At 43.8% G+C, this 24234-nt stretch overlaps 1 protein-coding gene across 2 annotated transcripts; it reads right to left on the bottom strand.

The window, feature by feature from the left end:
* Positions 1 to 1081: 1081 nt before the first annotated feature.
* syt16 (synaptotagmin XVI) lies at positions 1082 to 20824 on the bottom strand. 2 transcript variants are annotated; one of them, XM_041061520.1, is made up of 7 exons: positions 20715 to 20824; positions 14983 to 15156; positions 10726 to 10956; positions 9005 to 9243; positions 5885 to 6346; positions 5422 to 5611; positions 1082 to 5307 (listed from the first exon to the last, which is right to left on the bottom strand). In XM_041061520.1, exons 1-7 carry the CDS (start codon positions 20782 to 20784, stop codon positions 4994 to 4996), a joined length of 1680 nt encoding a protein of 559 aa, XP_040917454.1. In that variant the 5' UTR covers positions 20785 to 20824; the 3' UTR covers positions 1082 to 4993. The 2 variants fall into 2 exon arrangements, with proteins under 2 accessions (XP_040917454.1, XP_040917453.1); XM_041061519.1 differs by having other exon boundaries at positions 1082 to 5611.
* Positions 20825 to 24234: the final 3410 nt, after the last annotated feature.

The following is a 24234-nucleotide window of genomic DNA, read 5'->3' as shown; positions in this document are numbered from 1 at the left end:
CTCCAGCCTCCTAAAATATCCCGCTCACAGCAACAGAAGACAGCATACACCTCTCCTCCCGCGCCCTCATTGGTCCTCGCGGAGGCAGATGTTTCCTGTTGCTAGGAGACTGAGTAAGCGCGGTGATGACGCTCCAGCATCAGTCCTCATCTTCCCGCATCCAACGCTGCTTGGTTTCTCGTCCTTTTACCAACACAGAGCCCAAGTGAGAGAAGTTTTCTGTCTCCTAAAGCGGAGAAAGATGCGTTTCCCGTTACATGATGTCTCTGTCACATCTGACTCTCAGGGGCGGGGTTTGAAACTCTTGAATGGGGGCGGACTCCTCCTACATGTATTTTTCGAAGCAGACTGGAGCGTCCTCTCATGTTGAAGACTGTTTTCATTATGTGGCTCTTTCAGCTGTTTTGCTTCTTGTTTTAGTCGTTTTGCATCGTTGTAGTAATTTTAGTAACTTTGCATCTCTGTGCTTGTTTTGCATCCCTTTGTGTTTTCAGAGCCCGGTTTGTGTTGTAACTATTTATTATTATATACTATTAAATTTCTTTGTTGTGTTATTCATGAATAAATGGTGGATTAGCTTAGAGTGTTTCCTGAGAGTCACTATGAATTAACTGTCGAAACTCAGGAACATTATACCGGTTTTATGAGGCAGGCAGACGTGGCTGAGTAAGACCAAACCTGCCCAGAATTCATTTTCAAAGTAAAGAAAAAAACAGGTTAATTAAACATGGACTTGATACTTGACTTGAGCCAATAAACAGCAACATAAACAAGCTGCAAATCCATGTTTGTTGGTTAAATCTAACAAAGTATCTGCTGCCAAAGATTTGGTTTCACTCTCTGAAAACACAAGATACTTTCTGTAATCTCTAATCAACTCGGTGTGGTTTCCTTCAGTGCAGGGATTAAAACTGGAAATCTCTACCACCAGTTACAAGGGGATGAACTGTGTTTTTTTCTGTCGCAGTTATTGTTGTTAAGTGTGGTTATAAAAGCCTCATTCTCAGAATGAAGACATCTGAACAGAGATTAGAAAGGAGAGAAGGAATCGAGTAAACAGATGGCAGACAGACCTTCCCACAGCAGGGATCTTCTGGGTTTTATTGGCAACGACAACACTTGGTACAAAAAGGGTTTTCTGGATGCCGTTGGGAGGGAGAGTAGGGGATCAGGAGGGGGACTGGGGGGTCGGGAGGGTGGCTGGGGTTCAGCATGCACGGCCCAGACCAGGGCTGCAGGACTACAGTCTCTGAAGTCTTTATATTGTAGTTTATGGAGTCTCTACAGTGTCAGTGTCACAGACTCAGTCTGTTGTGTTACAGGCTGCTGGAAGGTTGGTCGTCAATAAAGATCTAAATCAAATTTATCATCTTCCAGTTTCAGAGAATGAAAAAAGGACTGAGTTTGAGCCCTGGTCCAGGCCTTGACATCAGGACGCCTGCTGGGGATTTCCAGGCTGAATAAACCTTCCATGCATGCAGTCCTACAGCTGCATTCACAGGGAACAACGAGAAGGCTTCATGCAAATTTGGATCATCTCTCTGTCGCGTTGGATATGTTTCATCTCAAAATGTTACAGGCACTTCATCAGAGTATTACAGCTGTATTACATCTGCAGCACAATCTGATTGTCTCACATCTGTAATACAACCTGGGATCTCAAACTGAGCATGCAGATGTGGAACTACGATAGAAATACTGGGAAATATTTAAGGACACTGAACATTTACTAATTTAAAAAATATAGAATAGATATTATAGATTCTGTACAACAGCTTGACATGCATAAAATATACCAGTCTGTGCAGTAAATATAGTTCATGTCACTTTTCTCACTCACATTTGAAGCCTGTGGAATAGGAGTGCTGATATCGACTCCTGTGGCCGTGGTCGTATGATTCATCTCAACAATTACAATTTATTTTAACAAGATCAGGTCAAAACCAGGGTGTAAATAACTTCTCAGTGAAATTCACTGCCAATAAATAGACCACTGCTTTGAAACTGTGAAACCAAAAACGTCAGTGTCAGATCTGCCTCCATTATTACTGTAAACCTGCAAATCTTCACATGAGTAGCGAACAGTCAGCTGTTGTTTAATTTTGGGTAAAATGACAAGGTGCTAAATTTTTACCAGCAGTGTGTGTAGATACCCTTTCACTCTGGTCTCTGTGGCTGACTTCTGCTGTGTTCTTTGACCCTACCCGTGTAGACTTAACTCAGAATTACATTATTTTGGTCTTTTACAAGTGTTTATGTACAAAACTAAAAATATTAACAATCAAAAACAATGTAGCTCAGATCTGCTGGAAATCCTAAAAGGTGCACGGCCACTGGATTTTACAAAACATCTAAACTGGTTGCAGCACTCCTATTATTCACCCATGCTTCATTTATACCTGAAGTAGTGGTCATTACATATCTGCAGTTTAAACATGAGACACACAGCACTTACTGCATTGAACAGATATAGAATGAGTCCATTCAATTGTGCCCTTCAACAGATCTTTCATTTGGAATGAAAGATCTCAGTCTTCCCTGAAGCACTGTGTTCTCACTGGAAGAGAGAGAAGTGTTTCTGATGAAGTGGATCATTTGTGTTTTCTTCACAAGCACTTGTGCATCTTGTTGTTCATCGTTACACCTTTAGTTTAAAGTAAACAGCTGCAAACATCTGCTTCACAACGTGACGAATGCATCACACTTGAAAACCTTTGGTGGTTAATTAAAAATGAGTTGTGTTTCTTTCTGGTTTGAGATGATGATGATGGTGATTATTTGGCGTTTGGCGTGTTTGTCTCCACCTGATGAATGAGAGACGATTATTCTTTCTCTTTTAGCTCTGTTTCCTTTTTTTGTGCTTTGAGCTGCAAAACCAAAATCGTATTCATCTCTTTTGTATTGGGGTGGAAGATGTAGTCTCTCTCTTCTGGTAACTCAGTGTCTATAGGGCTGTGAGGGAAAGGGTTTCTTGTGATCTGGGTGAACAGACTCTGTAAATCACATGAAGAATTTGAGTAGGAACATTTAACCTCACCTAATTTGTTATGTTTGGCTTTGCAAAAGTAATTACCGACTTCATGTCTCTTTACACAGAAAGCTTCCGATCACACTTTGTTGTCACCCTCCTGGAGAAAACGAACGCTCAAACAAACACATCTCTGCTTCAGGCGTGTGAGCCCCCGAGGGTTTTGGAGTTACAGTATCTGTCTACACAAACAGATATAATCCCCCCTCTGGGGCTGAGCTGCTGCCTTATTACTCAGTGATGCTCAGACGGGAAGAGGATGAGCATCATCGTCATCACACTGTACGATTCTACAGCTGTAACTACCAATTACCACAGAGACAGTGTCGGAAAAACACACACACACACTTCCAGGGTAATTCATTGCATGTTACCAACAGCTGCAGGCAGATATTTAAAGCCTCTTTTCAGCTCAGCGTTGATGGGTGTTGAAATGAGCTTTGACCTGTGAAGGAGACTGAGCCACAGCCAAATAACATAATTCAGTGCTGATGATTTGGGGGTGGTGGTGATGGGGGGGGTGCTCTCATCCCACTGGGGTTAAGAGTCTCCAGCTGCTGGTCTTCCTGCCTGTAGTAGCATGAGTGTGAGGAGAATGAGAATGAAAGCTGAATATGAATGAGACGCCTTCGTCCTCCACTTGAATCATGAAATATCTTCACTTCTACTCGTTTGCTTCTTTTTTCAGTATTTCCTTTGGTGGGAAGCAGAACAGTGAGTTCACCATCAGTTCATCCACGACTCTGTTGACACAGATAAACCGAGGAAAATTTCCCCCTAACTGCCTGCATCATTTATCACTGACAGCTGTAAACGTTTGCTGGTAATTTCTTCTAAAATGTAAAGAATTATTTGACTCACTGACAAAATCAGTTTGGGCTCCTGAAGCCTTGTTTGGGACGCTTCTGCTGTATGGGCGACTTACGTTTCAACCACTTAGTTATCGACCTGGAAGTCTTTTCTTTTGCAGAAGGGAATATAGAAAAACACTGCTGATAGTTTGTCCCGGTTTGTTCTGAAAGTGCAGATGAAATGCGCCCCCTCTGGTCATTCATGGGAAAAAAAACCACCTACAGCAACTTTTGTTTCACGTAATTTCACGTGATGATTTCTTTTATCATTTCAAACAGCTGATATTTGCTGGGTTCACCTACTAAAATGTAAAAAGACAGTTCAAAATAATCTTAACTCAAAGTCCACTTAAAGGTACAGTCAGCATTTCTAACCCAGTACACGACTTTAATCAAAGTCAGTGAATATCTCCTTACGGTGTGCTAGCTGACGGACTCTGTTAATAGGAAACAAGCTAGCTGATAAATCCTTTCTTGTGTTTTATGTCTACAGTTACAGATCTGTGCTTTTTACCATCACAGAGCTCTTTAAGGTGCCAGGAATAATGTGAAGTCATAAACTTCAGTCAAATGTATTAAACCTGTTTTGCACCAAACTCTTAGATGATTGGAAAATGTCATTCAGACCGTCAATGTGCTATGTACTGGACAAATGTGGGGACAAATGGACAGACTGATGTGCAGCCATGAGCTAGTGCTCTGTAATGTATGACGTAGGCTGAGTCCTGAATGAAAAAGATGGCCGACATATGTTTGTGACTTACATGATGTTTTTTTTGTTGTGTTGTGCCTTTTGTTGACGGACTACAAAAGAAGTGAATCCAAATCCAAATTCAAGGTCTTTTTGTCACGTAAACTTCCTGAAGGCTTTCTTTGAATTTATTATTAATTAATTTTTTCCTAATTCATCAACAAAAGATTTTGTTTTGAACTTCAATCAGCCTCCAGCAGCAGATGTGGCGATGAATCCACCGACACTCGACAAGCATCTTCCTGTCTGCAGATAAAATCAAAGCTTTTTCTTTTTCTTTCCTCAATACTTTCCAACTTTCTAACTAAAGAATAAACTCGCTTCAACCTTAAAAAGAAACTAAATACCGTCCGGCAGGCAGCATTACGCCTCCAGCAGGACGTGCCAGCGGCAGACCTGCTGTCCTCGACCCTCTTTCATGTCCTGCCAGTGGAGCTGCTCCTCCTCGCCGCTGCTGTTCTGACCCAGAGCGATCCAGCCCACCATCTCTTTGCGCTTCATGCTGCGACGGTTGTAGATGGAGACCAGCAGCGTGACGTCAGACAGCTGGAACAGCGCCACCTGGAAGACAAAAGTCTCCTTGTAGACGGGGTTGGGCTGGCCGCGACGCACGGATGTCTTACACCGAGAGATCTCCTGACCGACCGAGTTCAGCAGAGTCAGCCGGCCGTAGGTGTCTGGACCGGAGGAGAGGAAGGGGGAGGGGAGGAGGGAAGAAGAAAATATATAAACGTCAGCCATGTAAGTTGACATTTTACTGGATGTCTCTGGGTGTTTTACTCTCCGCAGACCTGGGGGCCTGTTGATGGCCAGGTTTCTGAAGTGGCTGCCCTTGATGAGCTCCACAGACATGCGTCCCGTTGTGGCGTTGTAGGACAGACCCACCAGGAGCTCGGGGACACCGCCGTGGGTCAGAGACTGGGTGGATGAGGCGCTGTCGCTCTGAGACACAGCAGACAGACTCAGCTGGGAGCCCACACTCTGACAACACAGAGAAATGAACACAGTGAGCAGCTTCATGTTGTTTTATTTAAAAACATCAGCGGTGTTAGTTAATGATGAACTGCAGCTCAAATGTCCCTTTAACCTGAAACGTGAATCTGAAACGAGCAGTTCTTAGTTTCGTTTTGCAGACTGAATTCTGCAGATGTCCTCTCCTGATTTCTCTACACGGCCACGTGCATTGTGAGTGTTTGTGCTCAGCTCAGACTCTGACCCACCTCCTCGCCATCGTCACCTCACTCATCAGCTCACCTTGAGGTTACTGCGAGGCTCCAGGACCAGCGTCGTCTCCATCGTCCCTCCGTCCGGGTCGAGCCCTCCTAAACGCAGCACCTTCTCCCCCATCATCCGCTCACGGGACATCCTGCCTCCGAGTGCGTACAGCCTGAACCTGATGGCCGACATCTGCAGGTCAGAGGGCTCCAGGCGCGAGAAGCGAAACGTCTCATTGAAGTGCGGCAGCGAGCCTTTCTGTACCGACGTCTTGTGCCGTTGTTTTTTGGAGGGAAGCAGGACCATGTGCACCTGCCAGGAATCCATCCCACTGCGAGCTTTGTCTGGGATGTCCCGGGCCGCGATCACAGAGACCAGCAGCTTCTCCGTATCGGGACGGTACTCCAGAGAGAGGACCAGGTCTCCACATTTGGAGATGGGGATCCGAGGGGAGGAGTGGACGGGCTGAGACGAAACCTCGACCTGGGGCGGCTGCTCTTGCTGAGAAGGACGGGAGAAAATTAGAATCGCTTTAAAAACGAGGCTTATTTATTTAAAGAAAGCTGTGATTCAGGTGGTTCAGCTCAACATAAAGAGGAGGAAAAATAAAAGCAGCTCTGCTTTAAGGGTCTCTGTGAAGATCCAGGTCATGGTTATCAAACCAGAGCTGAATCAAGGACAACTGGGCTTGGTTAAGGGATTATGCTGAACCTGTGGCAGCTACATATAAACTGAGGTCGACCACAATAAACTCAAACAGAGAGAGAAAGCGAACACAGGGAGCAGCCTGATGCACTCATAATACTAATATTAGAGTATTAGAATACTCATTCATATATTACACATATAATACACACAATATATTAATCATAATATAGTATTCTAAAACTACTACTACTAATAATAATAACAACAATAACAGTAATGGTTATACAATGGTATGAAATCAAGGAAAAATCCTCAGACACAGCGATGAAGTTCAGTTTCTAAGCACCAGCCTTTCCACCCTCTTACTGCTTTTGCTGCTGTCGTCTATTTATAACTCGACATGCAGTCGGCTGAGATGAAAACAGAAAGGCAGGAGAACGAGGGCAAACAAAGAATCCTGTGGACATTGATTCCTTCCAGCCCACATGTTCCCAAAGCAAAGCCACTGTGAGGATAATCTTATCAGCTGAATGAAAGGGTTCACTCTTTTCTCCAGAAACTGAGAGGTTCTTCAGGAGATGCTCTAAAGGATCCAGCCACTGGAGACAGTTTCAGTCGGATTTATTCACTTAAATCTCTTTAAGCAGCGTCCTCTGAGTGTTTGGCTGCCAAAAACACAGATGAGAGAAAGGACGAGTGGGTCACACAAAGCATTACTGTATATCTACTGTATGCAACAGCTCACAGGTGACAAACTGAAGAAACCTGATTCTGTTTTAGTGTTCTTTATTTGTTTAAGTCCAACGGCGGCCAATAAAAAACAAAACAAACAATTAAAAAAAAAGGCAACTGGTGATTTATTGACCTTTTTTTCCACTGTTTAAAAAAAAAAGTAAAATAGGAGAGAAACTGAGCAGAAATAAACCCCTGCTCCTCCTGCTCCTCCTGCTCCTCCTGCTCCTCCTGCTCACGTACAGTCAGCAAACACAACATCGATTGTGTCGGGTGTTGACATGGCAACCAAAGAGGAGATAAGATAATCGCAGAGCTGCTGCTGGAGTCTATTGAACGTGCAGGTCAGGAGGTCCACGCACGAAGAAGAGGAAGAAACAAAGAAAGACGCTCAGCTGTTAGCAGGAAGAGCCGGACGCGCGAATGTTCACTGCATTAGTTCTAACAGGAGAGTCTCACACATCACTCTGTGGATTAATACACAGGACTGTTACACATAACTTACAGAGAAGGCAGGGGTATCATACAAAACCAAACAGCTGCTCTTCAGATTTAGGTTCATTACCTCCAGTCTAACGTTACTCATCCCACACGTATCATCAGTCTATAAAAGACCTTAGTTCAGGATTATCGTTGTCTCAGCCCGCTGCCACCCATTCAGCACAGCAGTGTGACAGTAAAAAGCTCTGTTCTCTCATGCTGAAACCGCAGCACTTTGATTTTAGTGAAATGAGAGATCTGATGGAAACGATCACGTCAGCAGTGAAGAGCGGGAAAACGTCTTATTGGCTGAATTTGCTCGGAGTAAGCCTGGGCACAATAGCAGTACTTGCAGTAATCACAGTAGAGGTAGTAGTATTATTAGCAGCAGTAGTACTAGCTGCAGCATTAGCAGGAGCAGTGTTGTTATATAACTGTATAAATAAACTGCTACAACATGGCTCTCCCAGGTTTTCTGTAGCCCCGCTGATCCAAGCTCATTTGTTATTTATGAAGCGTTTCTAGATGTCAGTATCACCCTGTGTCTCTATGGATGTGTGTGTGTGTGTGTGCGTGTGTGTGTGTGTGTGTGCGTGCGTGCGTGTGTGTGTGTGTGTGTGTGGGAGGTGTTTACTGCACAGATTGCTCCCAATTTCAAAGTGTGATTTGGTGACTGAGAGGTTGTTAGATTCTACATTCCCGCTCTCCTACATACACAAACACACTCCACGAACACACAACACACACACACACACACACACAGAGAATGATTATTATTCATGAGCTTCTGTTTGTTAGCCAAAGCTGGTGGAGAGCGAAGGAAATATCAACTATTTATACAAAAGCTCGAGGCCTCAGCGAGCCGTGTTTGGTTTGTTTCTTCCAAGTGAACCTGAGATGATAACATGGCAGAGTGATAATCCTCTCACAGCTGAATGATGATGATACCTCTGCCAAGCATGCTGGGTAACAGCAGGGCTGCGGTCAGCTCACTGACCCCGTTAAGTAATCCCTGGCTTGGTTTATTCATTTAAATTTAGTTTCTGAGCAGAACGTGTGAAATGTTGTCGAACTTTTCTCAGGATTTGTCGTTAAGTTTGTGAAGTCTCAGTCTGGGCTGATGTGTGAACAGGAGTTATTTTTGATGTTACTGCACAGGATAATAGCTTGTGATGTTTGATTTGATTGGACAGTTTTATATGAGAACGCTGGATCAGTAAAAATCACCAACAATTGAATCAGTCTGATAAACTATAACTTCTGAAAGCTTCACTGACTGCGAATGTCGGGCTGCAGTACCTCAGGGCTCCAGGTGGAGGAGCTGTCTGTAGCATCGTTTTTGTCGCGATCCACGGCCTTCTCCGTGTCCTCGCTGCCGTCTGCGGCCTGGCGGTTCGTACTGGGGGTGGGACTGTCCTTGCCGCCTGATGCCTCCACCCCGGTGGGTTTGTCCAGAGAGAGAGCAGACGCCCTCTCCCTTTCTTCTGCTGCTGCAGAGAGCGGGTCCTGGAAACCCTGTCGGCTCTGAGCCTCCATTTCTGCAGAGGGAAGGCAACAGGGTAGGAAAGTCAGCATTAGGTCCTCTGGTGGTTGGTCTTTAATCTGTGGGTATAAGGACAGTGTGTCCGTGAGCCAGGAAGTAACGTCAGTGCTGCCCAACATGGCATGGATTTCTGTCAACTAATAATCTAATCAAAGAATGAAGATTTGCTCAGATGTGATGCAAAGTAAATTTTAGACGTGACACCATTGCATGCATCGAGTTTGAGGTGAAAACATGTTCAAAGTGAGTGAAACATTTACTTTTATTGTGTTTTATAAAACACTTTATAAACGTACACATACCCAGTCAGTGAGCGTGGGTCTAGCTAGCTGCAGCTACATGTAAAAATAACCACCAGAGTGAACACAAACTGTATTTAAGCTTTGCTTAAAACCAACAGGACACACAGTCTCGTTGTCCTGGTCGGACGTGATTGTCTCCTCTGATATACCATCTAATTCAGTTTCTGAGACCTAAAAGAAGCTTCCTAAACCTCGTTTGCTGTGTGCCGCGTGTTAACATCGGAGATACTATACAATCTGTCAAACCTCGGCCTTTAACTCAGGCACAAAGACTCTGAGAACAGGCCGTACCTCAGACCAATCAATAGCAATTATCTCCAATTCACTGTCATTAAGGTGGGTCTGACTGTTACATCAATGGCTGCATAGAGTGTTCACCATAGCAACAAGCTGAGGTGAGTCACCAGCCTGTGTGTGTGTGTTTTCCAGGTTTATTCAACAAAAATATCTGTATTATGTCAGATACAAAGAAGTACACAACACAAAGTGTTTGTTTCTCACCAGGAGAGCTGGTAAGAAACAAAAAATGGTATCTGGAGCTTTTTTGGCTCACTGACAGTGGGATGGATCAGTGCAGGATCTTGCTGGTTTTCCGTTTGATGGAGCTTCAAGTCTCTAGTCAGAAACCGGTAAATTGGTGAAACCTACAGCTCCACCTGACATAAACACATGCAATTGACCGAGGGCGGAGGAAAATGAAAGTGGAACGTTTTAGCAAAGCAAAGAGAGTCAGACATTTTTCCAAGCAGATGAGAAACCAAACCACCACCAGTTAAAACTGTCCAGAAAGAAGATGAGACTCTCCTGTTGGTCTGTTTCTACTCAGTGTACGTATGTACATGATATTTCTCCAGTCTCCTAACAGGTTAGCCACAAGCACCTTGATAAGTTCAAGAAACTTTAATGTGCCTTTCTTCTGTATTTTCCACAAATGTTGAATTTATGGAGCCGTGCTAACTTTGCATTTGTAGAAACAAATTTCCTAAAGCTTAGTTCACATTCAGATGTAAATTACAAGAAGTCCAGGTGCCATCAATCAACCCTTAGGATAGCCTACAGTAGAATCTTACAAGTGATAGTTACCACTCGACTAAGTCTCTGACATAAAGTACTATAACGTGTTCTGTAGAATACAAAGGTATATTTTAGATATAGAGTTTGTTTCAACACCACACCTTCACAGTCGGACGGCTCTGTGCTGCCCTCCTCCTGGTCCGACAGTCGGGTGAATTTGTGGCGCCGACCCAATGCTAGCTGAGTCTGCTGGGACTGCTGTTCACCTCCGTTTGTTGCTGCAGCGCGAAAACTCTGCGAACGCGACACAGAGATCTCGAACTGCTTCAGGACCTCGTCTTCACTGTCGGAGGAGCTGATGCCGTCGTCGTCATCGTCACCGTAGCTGTTCACTGGAGGGAGATAAACACAGGGAAACAACAGGGTTGACAAACAGGAAAAGCTGGGAGTTGGGAGATCAGGAGTAAAAGAAAAGAGAGGAGAGGAAAGGAAAGGAAATCCAGAGGGAAGGAAAGTATAACAAAACACTTCAGTGAGTTAGGACAGGAATCATCAATGTATGGCTTCTCTAGCCGAACTTCTGTCTGACATCTGGCCTCAGTTACAGATTGAAAACACATGTTCATTGTTTGATCCTGGACATGCAGTTGGACAAATGAAAGAAAACTGAAGGAAAAACAAAAAACAGCGGAGAAACATTTATGAAATTTCATATCTATGCAGACGACACTCAATTTTTCTTTAGTGCCCCACGACCACAGCAGTCTCAACTATTTAAAGAAAAACTTACAGCTGTTTAAGATTAACTGAAGACAAAACAGAAATTCTAGTAACTGGTGCTGAATTTTAAGAGAATGAATTTCATGGTGCATGATGTGCACATCGTTGCAATGCTACTTAAAAATGCATTTTGTTTCTTAGAATTTAGAGCTAAAGAAGACAAAGTACCGGAGAAGGATTTTCAACAATCTGGCAAAACAGAAACAGTTTTTATTAAGTGAGTGCAGCTGATCTATGAAGCATTAGTAAATGATTTATTAACCATCAATAGAACCATTAGTTACAGCTTATAAGTCCTTAATCTCTCAGCAGCTGACTGAGGACACAGCTCACAGGTTCAGTATATTAAAGCCATTCTGTGTTTCAGGGGAGTAACGTTATGCTGCTTTATGACACGTAAACGCTCATAATATAAGTGAGGAGCGCAGACATTTAAAGCCGTACTCAGCCGGTCTGTTTCTATTAAAAACACAAAACCTGTCAGCGTTAACAGGCGTGGAGGGTCACTCCACTCACATCATAATGTGACCATAATTGGATAGCAACAGCTGAATGAGTGATGCGGCGGTGGGGCGATCAAACCCCCCACCCCCTCCCCTGAAGTGCAGGTCATCGTCTCTACCTGAGCGATCGCCATGGTTACCTACAGAGCAGGAAGCTGTTCTCTGAGTGGGCGAGTGACGGCTGATTGGTCTGTGAACTTCTGTGTTCTAAAGCTATTCACAGGCGGAAGCTCTCAAGGTGAAGTAATGTGTCTGAACGATTATATGTAAATGAAAAGTGCGTGCACGCGCACACACATACACACAAACGCATACATATATGCACTGATGCATGTTCTTGCAAACAGGGAACACGCGGTGTCCACAGTGCTAGCAGTCCGTCATCAAGTTTTAGTTTTACTTCATTAATATGCAAATTCATGCAGAAAGGTGCTCCTCGCTTTAATCATCTTCTTCATATGGAGTTAAAATATTTCAGAATATTATTTAGTGACTCACTAAGAACTGACTACAGGCAACATACGTTCTAGTCAGTCTGCAAACATAAACCCCTCCCTGTAATAAACATCATGAAAAGACAAACAAAACAAAGCAGCTAACCATTTCCACAGCACTGAGCAGCCCTGGTGTTTTCACTGTGGAAAAAAAACTAAAACGAGACCAAAACATAAAGAGAACCTGAACTGAACAGACTGAAATCACTGATTTTTGTTTTGTTTTTTTTTATCTCTTCTCTTGAAAATATAATCTGTAGAAACACCTTCATCTTCTCTAACAGATAGCGGAGGCTTAAACAACTGAGGGGGAAACTCGCTGTTGTTGCACTGAACACTGCTGGCGACACTGCTCTGCTTCGGCCTTTTATTCTGACGAGTCTCTAAAAATCAGCAGCGAGACACATGCAGCCGCTGAGCTGAGGTGAGGGAGAGTCAGTTTACAGCTGAACTGATGAACACACACACGCAGCGAGCGCTCGTCGATGCTCTGAGTCAATGTAAAGACTCGCTTCAGATCACAGGTCGCAAAGTGTTTACACTACAAACTGCACGTCTACACAACCTGTTCAGCTGAGTCATGACTTCGTTCATTACCCTGTTTGTTATGTTGAAAAGCACAACGTGCACAGAGCGACTCACTGAAAGTGTGATATCCTGACAGGATAAAGTAAAAGACGAGGGGTCATCAACATAAATCAAGAATGTTTAAATAAGGTCCTGAAAAACTCAGTTCTTCACTTCACTGTAATGTAAGTGAATGTTTTGTCCTCACGTGTTAAAAGAAACCCAAGTTAACTGAAGGTTAACTGCAGCTTTTCACTAATCTTTGTACAACTAAAACACGTTTAACCAGGCCTGAAGTTTCCCAGTGAAAACTGCATGTTCACATTCAGTAAGCGTCCCTACCTCGTCCCGAGAAGCTCCAGAGGAATTTGGGTTGTGAATGTTATGAAGAAAGTCCAAACAGGATGTGCTGTTTGTTCAGGAAACCAACCAGAAATACCAGAGACTCCACCTGCTGCAGGTGAGGACCCAGCAAACCAGCGGAGTGTTTGCTCAGTGTTTGACTCACAGTCTTCACCTGGATTCAAACATCCTGCTGCTGGAAATGTGACGTTTTCTGTCTCTAATTTTTTGATCTAATCATAAATCATCAAAACGCAATGCAGTTTTCTGTTTACCTCAGCTGACAAGTGTACAATCTGTTTGATTTCATCTAAAAAAATAAATAAAATCAAATCAAAACACCATGACAGAGGTTAAACTTTGATCTCTGAGTTACCGTGACTCACATGCTCAGCAGCGATTAACTGTGTGCAGGACTCACCCTCCTCAGCCCACACGGAGGAAGCTCTCACTGTAACAGCGTCAGGAGGTCAGCGCAGTATTTCATCAGCATGTCTACCAAAGCTTTTCTGTAGAGTTCAACGCTGAAGTGAGACTCTGCTCAAAATGTTCAGTTGGACATTTTGGGAAATGTGCGTATTCGCTTTCTGAAAGTCAGGTGAGAAGATTGAAACCACTGTGAAATCTGTACATATGAAGCTCCATCCAGCAGCTGGCCAGCTCCAGGAAACAGGAGGAAACTAGTTTAAAGGAACTTGTCAATATTGACTTCAGTTGACATCATAACTTCACTGGAACTTAGTCCCAAAAAAATACTGTTAATCAAATTACCATAAATCCTGCACACAGCTTTGGCCAGTTGGTAATTCAGTAAAAAACACTGGTATGGTCCTTTAACTTAACATGTAGTTAACCTTTAGCAACCTTTGCTCTGGGTGTTTGAATTGTTTGACAAGTGGGAGGAAAGAAAGTTTTACTGGATGACGAAAAGAGAAGAAACGGAGGTGAAGCGACAGACTGAGCGTCCTGTTCCCTCCGTTTCTCTCTCACTGTGGCTTTTTTTCTTCCTGCTGACTTTTCCTTCAAGGTTTTATAGTTAATATTTTCATTGTGAGCTGCTGCAGAGCTTTGTGGCAGTGTGCGGCTGACTCACTCAACTCTTTCTCTCATACATAAAAACTCGCCCACACAAACCTACTGTACAAATACAAACTCACCCACGTTCTCTCTCTGTTCCTGAACAGTTCAGCTGGAGACACACACTCTTCTTCATGTTTTATAATAGACTAACCTTGACTAGAAAGCAAAGATGCTCACTGGTATCTCTCATATGTGGTTTGGAGAAGTTGTCTTTCTTTACGAGAGTGAGACTGATATGTCCATGTGTTAATTACAGATCTGTATCGGATCTGAGTCAGGGTAAGGTTAGCCTAGCTTAGCATAAAGACTGGAAGCAGGGGCAAACAGCTAGCCTGGCTCTGTCAGAACTTCAAAAACATCCTGTCTGTTTAACCTGTATAGAAACAAAAACATAAAATGAGTTTGTGGAAGTAAAGTCTGGTTCCAGCGTCTCTGTAAAGAGGCCGAGACCGAATCTCACAGAATAAACCGCTAACTCAGCAGAATGGCTGGTAACTCTTTAAGCTTTACAAGCAAAACCTGCGAACGAGCAGAGGAGACACTGAACTTGTTTGGCATGAGAAAGGTCCTCGTCTGTTAGAGAGATCATCACAGAGATCATTTAAACATTTTGACGGATGAACACTGCGGTTTCTATATGTCGGTCACTCACCGAGGCCCTGGCGGATTCCCGGACGTCCTTTCTTCCGGCGGCCATGTTGCTCCAGGCACGGCAGCCCGCCGACGCGCGAGAAACACAGCTTCTTGTTGATGAAGAGGAAGAGGACGGCCAGGGCAACGATGAAGACACCCACCGCCGACAGGAAGCCGATGGCCTCTGGGGTGACTGGTAGGAGGAGGGAGAGGGAGAGGGGACACACAATGACACACTGATCAGACCACACAAACAGACAGCCTGGATACATGCACGCACACACACACACACACACGGTACGCATGGTACATGTGATGCACACAGACAGAACGAGTGAGACTTTAGTATGTGAGTTACCCTCAGTGCCATTTATTCATTCATTCAGTCATTTATTCTTCACCAGGATTCTTTTTTTCCTTTGCTAAATTTGTCTGTGTAAATGTGACTGACTTTGATTTTGGTCGTTGTGGTAAATGGACAAAGAGAAAGAGTGATTTTGGCGTGGGCATTCTGTGGCTCTGCTGTGTGTGTTGTGTGGTGGCTTTGTGTGTTTGCATTGCAACTTTTTTGCATAACGATTGCAGACATTTGAAAAACACTGTAGGATTTAGCAAATACAGCAAAAGAATGTGTGAGTAATGGAAAAGATGAGTAAAATATATGAAAGAAAAAAGAAAGAGAAAGAGAAACAAAACAAAGAAAGAAGGGATGGGACGACAGAGCGGAGACAGGTGCTGTAAACAGCAGACAGAAAGATGGACAGCTACAGAAAGAAAGGAGTGAGAAACCAGACAGAACCAAAGAAAGAGAGAAACTGAGGTGGAGATTAGACAAAATGACGAGATATGAGGTGATACAAAGCCGACAACTCTTCTCTCAATGAGGCGTCGATGGTGGTGAGGGGGGGGGGGGGGGGGTCGCTGTATCCCGTTTCCATGGCAACATTTCAGAGAGCAGAGAAGTGAATCAATGGGAGCAAATGGAGACGAGTACACATCCTGCTGATGGCCAACGCCAAAGAAAGCATTCAACAGTACGTGTGTGTGTGTGTGTGTGTGAAGATGTCATACTGTTGTGTTTTATTTATTTCAGACACCACCTTTCGTTTTGTCACACTGATCTCTCTCTCTCTCTCTCTCTCTCTCTAAACTCCCACAAAAACGTCCTCTCACCTCACCAGCAGTGTGTGTGTGTGTGTGTGTTTGTGTGTGTGTGTGCGTGCCTATGTTTGTATGTGGTGGCAAAATAATGAGCAACAACAGCAGCTGGTTGCTGTGGCAATGACGCTGTCGTTGCTTAAACTGCACGCTGATGTCTTCGCCCTTATTCTTCCTGTTCAGAGCCACGAAAAATGTTAATTTAATGCTCTGAGGGTTTTTGAAATTGTGTTGTTAAAATCAATCAACCTCATTACAACAGACACACGTTCACGTTCAGCGTTCAGACCTTACGAACCGCTCTCAGCTGCGTGTCCATGCAGCAGGTGAGGCAGCGTGTTGCTGTTAATAAGATGTCATTTCATTTTCTGAGCTGCTTTGTTTCACAGTTTTGTTAAACATATTAAAATGGATTTTGTCCATGCAGTGCAATCCAGTTTTTGAAAATCTGCATCCATTCAGTTATTGATAACTTTAGTTACTCAGAAACATGACTGCATGTTTCCCCATCGCTGACTCAGTCCAGTGGATTGTTTCTGCCTCCTTCTAAAAGCCCGCTCATTGTAAAGTTTATAAATGAGGCGTGTCACTGTCTTTACAAGCTGTCTTGTATAAAGTTGTTACTATAGAAACGGCCGAGTAAACATCAGCACAAAACGCCATCTGAAACACAACCTACAGTAAATCCCTCAGAAAACAGTGCTGCAGTTTGCAGCCTCCTACAGACTGTTGCTCTGTAGGCAGACGACCCAGTTCGTGTGTGTTCAGCTGCTGTTCGCTCCCACAGAGAGAGACGCCTGCGAGTGCTAACGCATGGCAGATGCATCATGGGAACACTCCTGCACTGGTTATAACGGTCAACACTTGGCTTTAAAAAACATCACCACCGCCTCCTCTGTCCTCACCTCGCCTCACACGTTAGATCTGATACCTGGACAGAAAAATTACACCTGAATAAAATTAGGGGGAAAAAAAAAAACTGTATCTGATGCTGTCCTGCATTTCAGAGCTAAGGTCGGACTGAATCAGCATTAGAGGAGGATGTGAAGGCTCCTGATGAAGTGAACACAGCGCAACAGTAAACGTGTGGACGGTGTGTTTGGGTGCAGCCGTAAAGTGGAGTTTCCCTCTCAGCTGCTCTGACAGTCAGACACTGAGCTCAGTGTTGGAGGCTCAGAGCCTCCTACTGTCTGCATCCAGATGGACAGGAAGAAACCCTGGGTCAAAGTCTGGCCTCACACCTGCTGCACGCACACACACACACACACACTAAAATGGGGATGCACTACATTCTTTTACAACTTTTAATACGGATACAACTAATGCCTGTCTCTATGCTCTGATTCCAGAAACCATGGATTCGCTGTGACCTTTACACAATGATTCTAGCTGATGATTGTAGATGGTGTGTGATTCAGGATTCAGTTCAGTAACTAACAGGAGTGATGAGTCTGGTTTGAATTTGCTGGGAAATTCCACAAAAAATAAAAAAAGAATAAAATCCCCAGAAACTTTGGTCTTTAGCTTTAATTTGATCAGTTTCATGATGTGAAAACATTCAATCTAAAAATAATCTCTGCGGAGGGTGAGATGCATTGTTGCACCAGCAGGGAGTCGACTGGAGATAAAAATAGGACAAATGGAGAGTATTGATGAAACACTGTGCAAATGTATTGCATGTAAAATATAATGAATTAATGCACCAATGGGGATAAAGGAGGTAATGAGACCTAGAAGTCAATGGGAGGCATGGGATCAGGCTAATGAGACGGAGAGATCGAACCAACGGCAAGAAGAAATTCACAATCACTAATCTGTGTGTGTGTGTCTGTGTGTGTGTGTGTGTGAATACTAAATCCTGATCCCCTGATTACTATGCAGCTGCTGACTTTTCCATCCCGGCTTTGAAGTGAGGAGCTCCAGAGGAGAGAGAAGAGAGCACTTTGATGTGAGCGTTAGATTAGGATGAAAAAAAAACCACAAACAAGAAGAAGAAGAAGAAGACGACACGGCAGCGGTGGAGGCGAAGGCCACGTTGTTACTGCTCATTAAGCAGAGATACGAGGATCCTGAAGAGGACAGACACGCTGCTTTGTAGTTTTTTCCCGTCTTTTCTAGCGATGAATAAAAGGAGCTCCTGCTGTCTCTATCGGTTCGTTGTAAGGTCACTCATTAAAGTGGGTAATTACTTTCAGGACTCCTTGTGAGTGAGTCCTGGCTCTTGTCCTACAGATTCTTACTATAACACAGCTGAATGCTTTGTGTTCTCTGTCTTGGTGAAATGAACTCAGTAGCCTGGTGAACCAGGAGGATTAATAAGCCTGGATGTGAGTGAGACCATGCACATGCTATTTTTAAAACAGTTTTTTTTCCCTCCGTTTCAGCCTTCGATCCTTCTCATGTTCTCTGTGTGTGAAAAACAAAGCTTTTCCAAAAACAATGACGCGTCTGTTCAGACAGGGTCAGTGTGAATCCACGGCTTTTTACTTTCTTCTGTACCTGCTCATTTTAAACATCAGCTGAGCCAATGTCACAATACAGGTGTTATTATTGAAATGATCTGCAACCTTTACAAAACGGAGCCTCCAGAGCTACACAGCTACAGGCAACACAACAGAGCAACTGGTACTGAAAGTATCAACAGCTGCAGCTCTACCATCCTGTCCTCCATCTTCGTTTTGTGCATTAGCATGATAATGTTTTCAATAAATGCAAAGTGGAGCTAAGGCTGATGGGAATCAGAAGGATCCATCACCTGGAAACCACAGAATTCTGTATGAACGTTCATGGTGATTGATCCAGATGTGTGAATGAGTCCAACTTGACTCTGAGGCAAAGGAGATTTCCGAATCAAAGTCTGAGAACACAGACCCGTCGGTGATGGTGTTAAATTAGTGGGTCCTGGTTTATTGTGTCAGCCCCAGCATCAGACCTGATAATGCATCCCCGCTGATCTCCATTAAAACCACCTGAACTCCAGAGCTGACGTGACGTTCACTGACCCCGCTGCACTAAACACACACACACACACACACACACACACACACACACACACACACACACACACACACACACACACACACACACACACAGCCGTTGTTGTTGTTGGGACGAGAGGTCGAATCAACCCAGAAACATCAGCACATCGTGTTTTTAGTCTGACTCAAACTAAATGACCGCAACACAAAGGCTCTCTCTCTCTCTCACACACACACACACACACATACACGCATACACACACACACACACACACACACACCTGAAAATCATAGTTTCCCTGGAAACAGCCCAGAGGCTCTATTAAGATATAATGAGTATGCCTTTTCCCACCCACATGTAAGAAGGTCTCACGTTACCATGGCGCTGTCTGTCTGTTTGTCCTGATTGGCTGGGAGGATGAGAGCATCTCAGGGTTGAGATGGAGAGATGATGAATAAGAAGAAAAAAATAACAACTCAGAAGTGGCTTCACTTGGAGAGAAGGCATCAAACAACTCTGATTCACTGTCCCCTGAACACAGACCAGGATAAAGCTGCATTCAAAACAGTCTGAAAACAACTGTCTGCCAGATGTAACGTACAGTCAGGACTAAACTGTCATCGCTGGCTGGATTATGTTCAGAGGAAACTTTGTTTTTTTGAAAGAATGAATGAATGAATGAATGAATGAATGAACCACTTCATCTATTAACGGCAGCTGAGTCTCCAGGAGGTGACCACCAGAGCGCGTGGTTCAGACAGGTTGTATTTGGTCTCTTAATTAATCATGAGTGTGTTTAATGTGTGTGTTAAATAAACCAATCAGAGCACCATCTCCCATCCCCTCTAAAGCCAGGTGCACTTGCACCTCTGTGGATTTAAATTCTAATAATTTTAACTTCTTTGTAAAAGAAGCAAAAAGCCTGTCGTGTCCACACTCTGAGGCCGAGGCTCGTTTTCTCAGCTTCACACTTTCAGGCTCTGATTCTACACGAGGTCAAAATGATGACTGTGACATGAGGGGACCATGAAAGGGGAGAAACTTTAAGTCATAACCACAACACTATCTCATTTCAGTTAGACACTGAGGGAGCAGACTGGTTTTCTCTTTACAACAATGATGCCGAGGTGCCACCTGATGGTGAAAGGCTCCATTACAACATCACAACACGAGAGGACAAGACTCACAAAACTCCAGCAGCTGAAACACCTGAAGTCATGTCACTGACCCAGGGCAGGTGAGGAAGTGTGAGCCCATAAACCCCCCAAAAAACCAAAACCTACGAGAAACCCTGGTTTTATTCTTCAAATTCCAGCGTCCTCGACTCTAAAATCAGTCACAGGCCTATTTGACATAAATAACTTTGGCAGCAGATTATTATAAATCAAAACAACCATAAGAGACGCAAACTGAGCAACACCAAGAAAAACAACAGCAAAACTTCTTTAGAGTTTCGATATCATCTGCACATCAGCACCATTAGTTCAGCTTTTCCCTGAAAACCAGCAGGTGAAACTAAACAATCGAGACACGAGGTGAGTAAAAAAAAAAAAACGATTCGTTATCATTAATCATGTTCTGGGTTTCAGGAAAATGACAAAATAAAAATCTCACAGTCTCCATTTTTTGACACACTGTCTGCTGGTGCTGGCTGAGTTTCAGCAGGTCCTCCTTCACTGGCCATGTCTTCACCTCCTCCTTCTTCCTCTCCTCTTCCTCGCTCCTCTCTACTCTCTTTTTCTGACTTCTTCACACCAAACAGAACAACCGCCCTCCTAAACTCTCTCCTTCATCCCTCTGTTCTCGTCGTTCTTCCAGTGAAATCTGACTCTCCGGTCTGAGCTTTCCTGCGTCCTGTCTGAACCGTCAATCAGCGCGGCTTTCCTGCCTCCCACTGGGCGAGGCGGACGTTGCTTCCTGAACACCATCGAGACACAACAAAGCGTTGAAGTGCAGGAGAGTAAAGACCAGAACTGCTAAAATGAACGAAAGCCTGGGAACGTCCCTGGGATAACACATTAACTTCTGCCTCCAGCCTCAGGACAGTTTTATCTTCACCCACCATAATTTTATCTCAACCAAACTGAACATCTGCCCCTCCAACAAATCGTTACGTGGCTCCACTCAGCCTCTGGAGCAAAGTGAGAGTGATGAGTCTGGTTTCCCATCAGGCAGCACGGAGGGCAGCACAGCTCCATCAAGAGGCCCCAGAGCTCAGATAAACAGGAACAAACATGGATTTCAAGGCGGTTTCAATTTCCTGATACAGCTAATCATACATTCACACACACACACGCACGCACACACACACACACACACACACACAGCATTAAATATTACTCATGAGTCCTCTCTCAGCCTGTCAGCCTGCAGTCTGAGCCCATAATGGGGAGGAGACACATATGAATTAGACATCGAACCAGTCTGTAACTAGGCCACACTCAGCTGACTGCTGATTAATGGAGCACACTGAGGACGTCTTTAATGCTGTTTCACGTCTCGTCTCAGAGACACGAGTCACACCCAGAGACACAGCAGCAGGTGAAGAGGTTACGCCCACATGCGATGTAGGACAACCCACCAATGAGTTTTCCCGCAGAGATGTAACCGAAGGCAGGGTTTCGTTTTTCCAGACAGAACAACAACAAGAATATCAACAGAGTCACTGATAACTGAAGTAACTGCAGCTCCAGCTATGACCCTGAGCCTCCTCTGATCCTCCACCTGCCTGCACACCTGACCTGCTCTCTCCTGCTTTTATCCTTTACACCTGTTTGCCTGTGCTGATGGCGACCTCTCTGCTGCCGGGCGTTACTCTGCCCTCTGATGAAGCAAAGCTCATCTTAATCCGACCTGACACGTCTGCTCAGTTTAACTGTTTACATGGTGCAGCCATAACATCAGTTGTGCAGGAGAAGGAGAACTTCCTTCAGCTGACGGTAACAGTTCACAGCCTGAGGAAGTCGACTGACGTCACCTCCACTCCACTTTTTAAGCAGCATCAAATGGAAAATACTCAAGGAAAGTAAAAGCATCTTAAAATTCTACTTAAAGAACATTCACTGCTAAAGTAACTGTGCAGAGTATAATACAGCAGCTAAACTGTCAGGCGCCGCAGTAATGTGACAGGAATATTACATCTGATTAATAAAAGTGCAGTATAAGATACCACAGGGTCTCTTTAAACTCTCTGGGTCTGTATCATAAAACAGCACACAAAGAAAATTTTAAAAAAAGAGAAATTATGATGAAATATATGGGATGAATTACAAATATATTTTAAACCCAGATAGAAATAGAATGAGCTGTTATTCATGATTAATAAATAATTTATTAATGCTTTATAGATCAGTTACACAGCTTCTGAGTTGCCAGGTTGTGGAAAATCCTCCTCCAGATTCCTACAGCCTTCAAACAGTCCACTGGATGTTTCCCCAAAGAATTACAGAGCAACAAACACAAGGAGGAACATCTCCCATAACTAGGCCACCCAAAAGTTGTTCTAATTACTGGCATATAACTCATCTATAAAGTAATTAGTGTAGTAATTTGTGTGTTGCCCATAAATAAATCCATTAAGTACAGCTTATAAACCTGTAATAAACCGTCAGAAAGTGGCACCTTACATCATATAATCTGATGCAGGAGATTCAGAGACAGGCTTCTGTGAAGTGGCCATGATGAGGCAGCTATCAACTCTCCACTCTGAGCCCCTGCACAGATACTGGGGGGTGTCACAGTCACATTTCTCTGTTTGGTGGCTGATAAAGGCCATTTAAAGGCAATGATATGGCTAAAATGCAGAAAACCAACAGTGTTGGTTACAGACAGGATGAAGTGGCCTACTCATCCTGTCGTTCTAATTCAGCCAAACCCCCTGAAGGAAACCGGGAGAGAGCCTGAAAACAGCCTCCATCCCCAGAAAAATCACCACCACGGGCGGCCACACGGTGAGGACACGGTCGTACTTACTGTCCGAGGCCATGGCTGCGGCTCTTTCCCTTCAGACTGGCTGCGGAACCGAGTGTGTGATCGGCGGAGCAGAGGCAGCAGCATCCCCGCCGCTCCTCATCCTCCAGACCCGCAGATCTGCAGCCACGCAGCGGAGAACGGTGACGCCTTCACGGACTGTAGGAAACATCCACACACATCTCGTTTTCTGAATTTGGTGATTTAAACCCTCGATTGTTTTCCCCCATTTGAATTAGGAATTTTAGCCCTAAAATCTCGAAAGTATTTGCAGAAATTGATTAATTTAGGAAAAAAGGGTCGAATATTTACCTTTCACGTGCACAGGCCTCGGTCTTTGAACTTGTGCATCCATTGGTACCGTCCTGCAAAATCAATAAATATTCTAATTATTGAATTAATGAATTATAATTAATGACATACACTCAGTTACATTTTTTTCTTACTAATTGCTCACATTAGTTCTAACATAGAAAAAAATAAGCCACACAAATGTAGGCTATAATTTCAAAGGCTAATTAAGCTAAACGTACTTACCCCTCTTTCTACCCCATCTGGACCACATCAGGCCTCATCAGACCAGGCCCAGTTCCAGATCAAAATCCACTTAGACTTGTCAGATCCAGTGGTGTAATGTACATGTACTCAGACACTGCTTAAGTACAGTTTTGAGGTGCTTGTTATTGTATTTTCGTTTCTTTTTCCTTCTGCTGTTTTATACTTTTTTTCTGCAGGTTCAGACCCTCAAATTCTGATAAGGAAAAACTCAGAAAGAGCAACAGGAGGATGGACACAATACAGTGACACAATGAATTTACAGTATACAAAAAGCCTATACAAGAAAGTGTGTTGTTAAAGATGAAATCAGTGGTTCACCTCTACAAAAATGTTCAGGCCCTTAGTCTCGTTTCAGGTCACAGGGACATTTTCCCTTAAAGCTTCTCAGACCGTTTCATTTAAATCACTGTTCGAGGCACCAAACTCTCTGCAAAACTCTCTGATGTTCCACAAAAAAAAAAAAAAAAAGCAAAATAAAGAAAGTCAAAAAACTGAACAAAAATTATTGTCCACATACTTTTGGCCATTCAGTGCACATAACATCCTCAGTAATTATTAGCTCTGAATCAAAACAAGAAAATACAAGAAAGAGACAAACAGAAATAAG

Source organism: Toxotes jaculatrix, chromosome 17, assembly GCF_017976425.1.
Source record: "Toxotes jaculatrix isolate fToxJac2 chromosome 17, fToxJac2.pri, whole genome shotgun sequence".
NCBI lineage: Eukaryota > Metazoa > Chordata > Actinopteri > Toxotidae > Toxotes > Toxotes jaculatrix.
The sequence above is the reverse complement of the archived record's forward strand: the minus strand, read 5'-3'. Positions and strand labels throughout refer to the sequence as shown.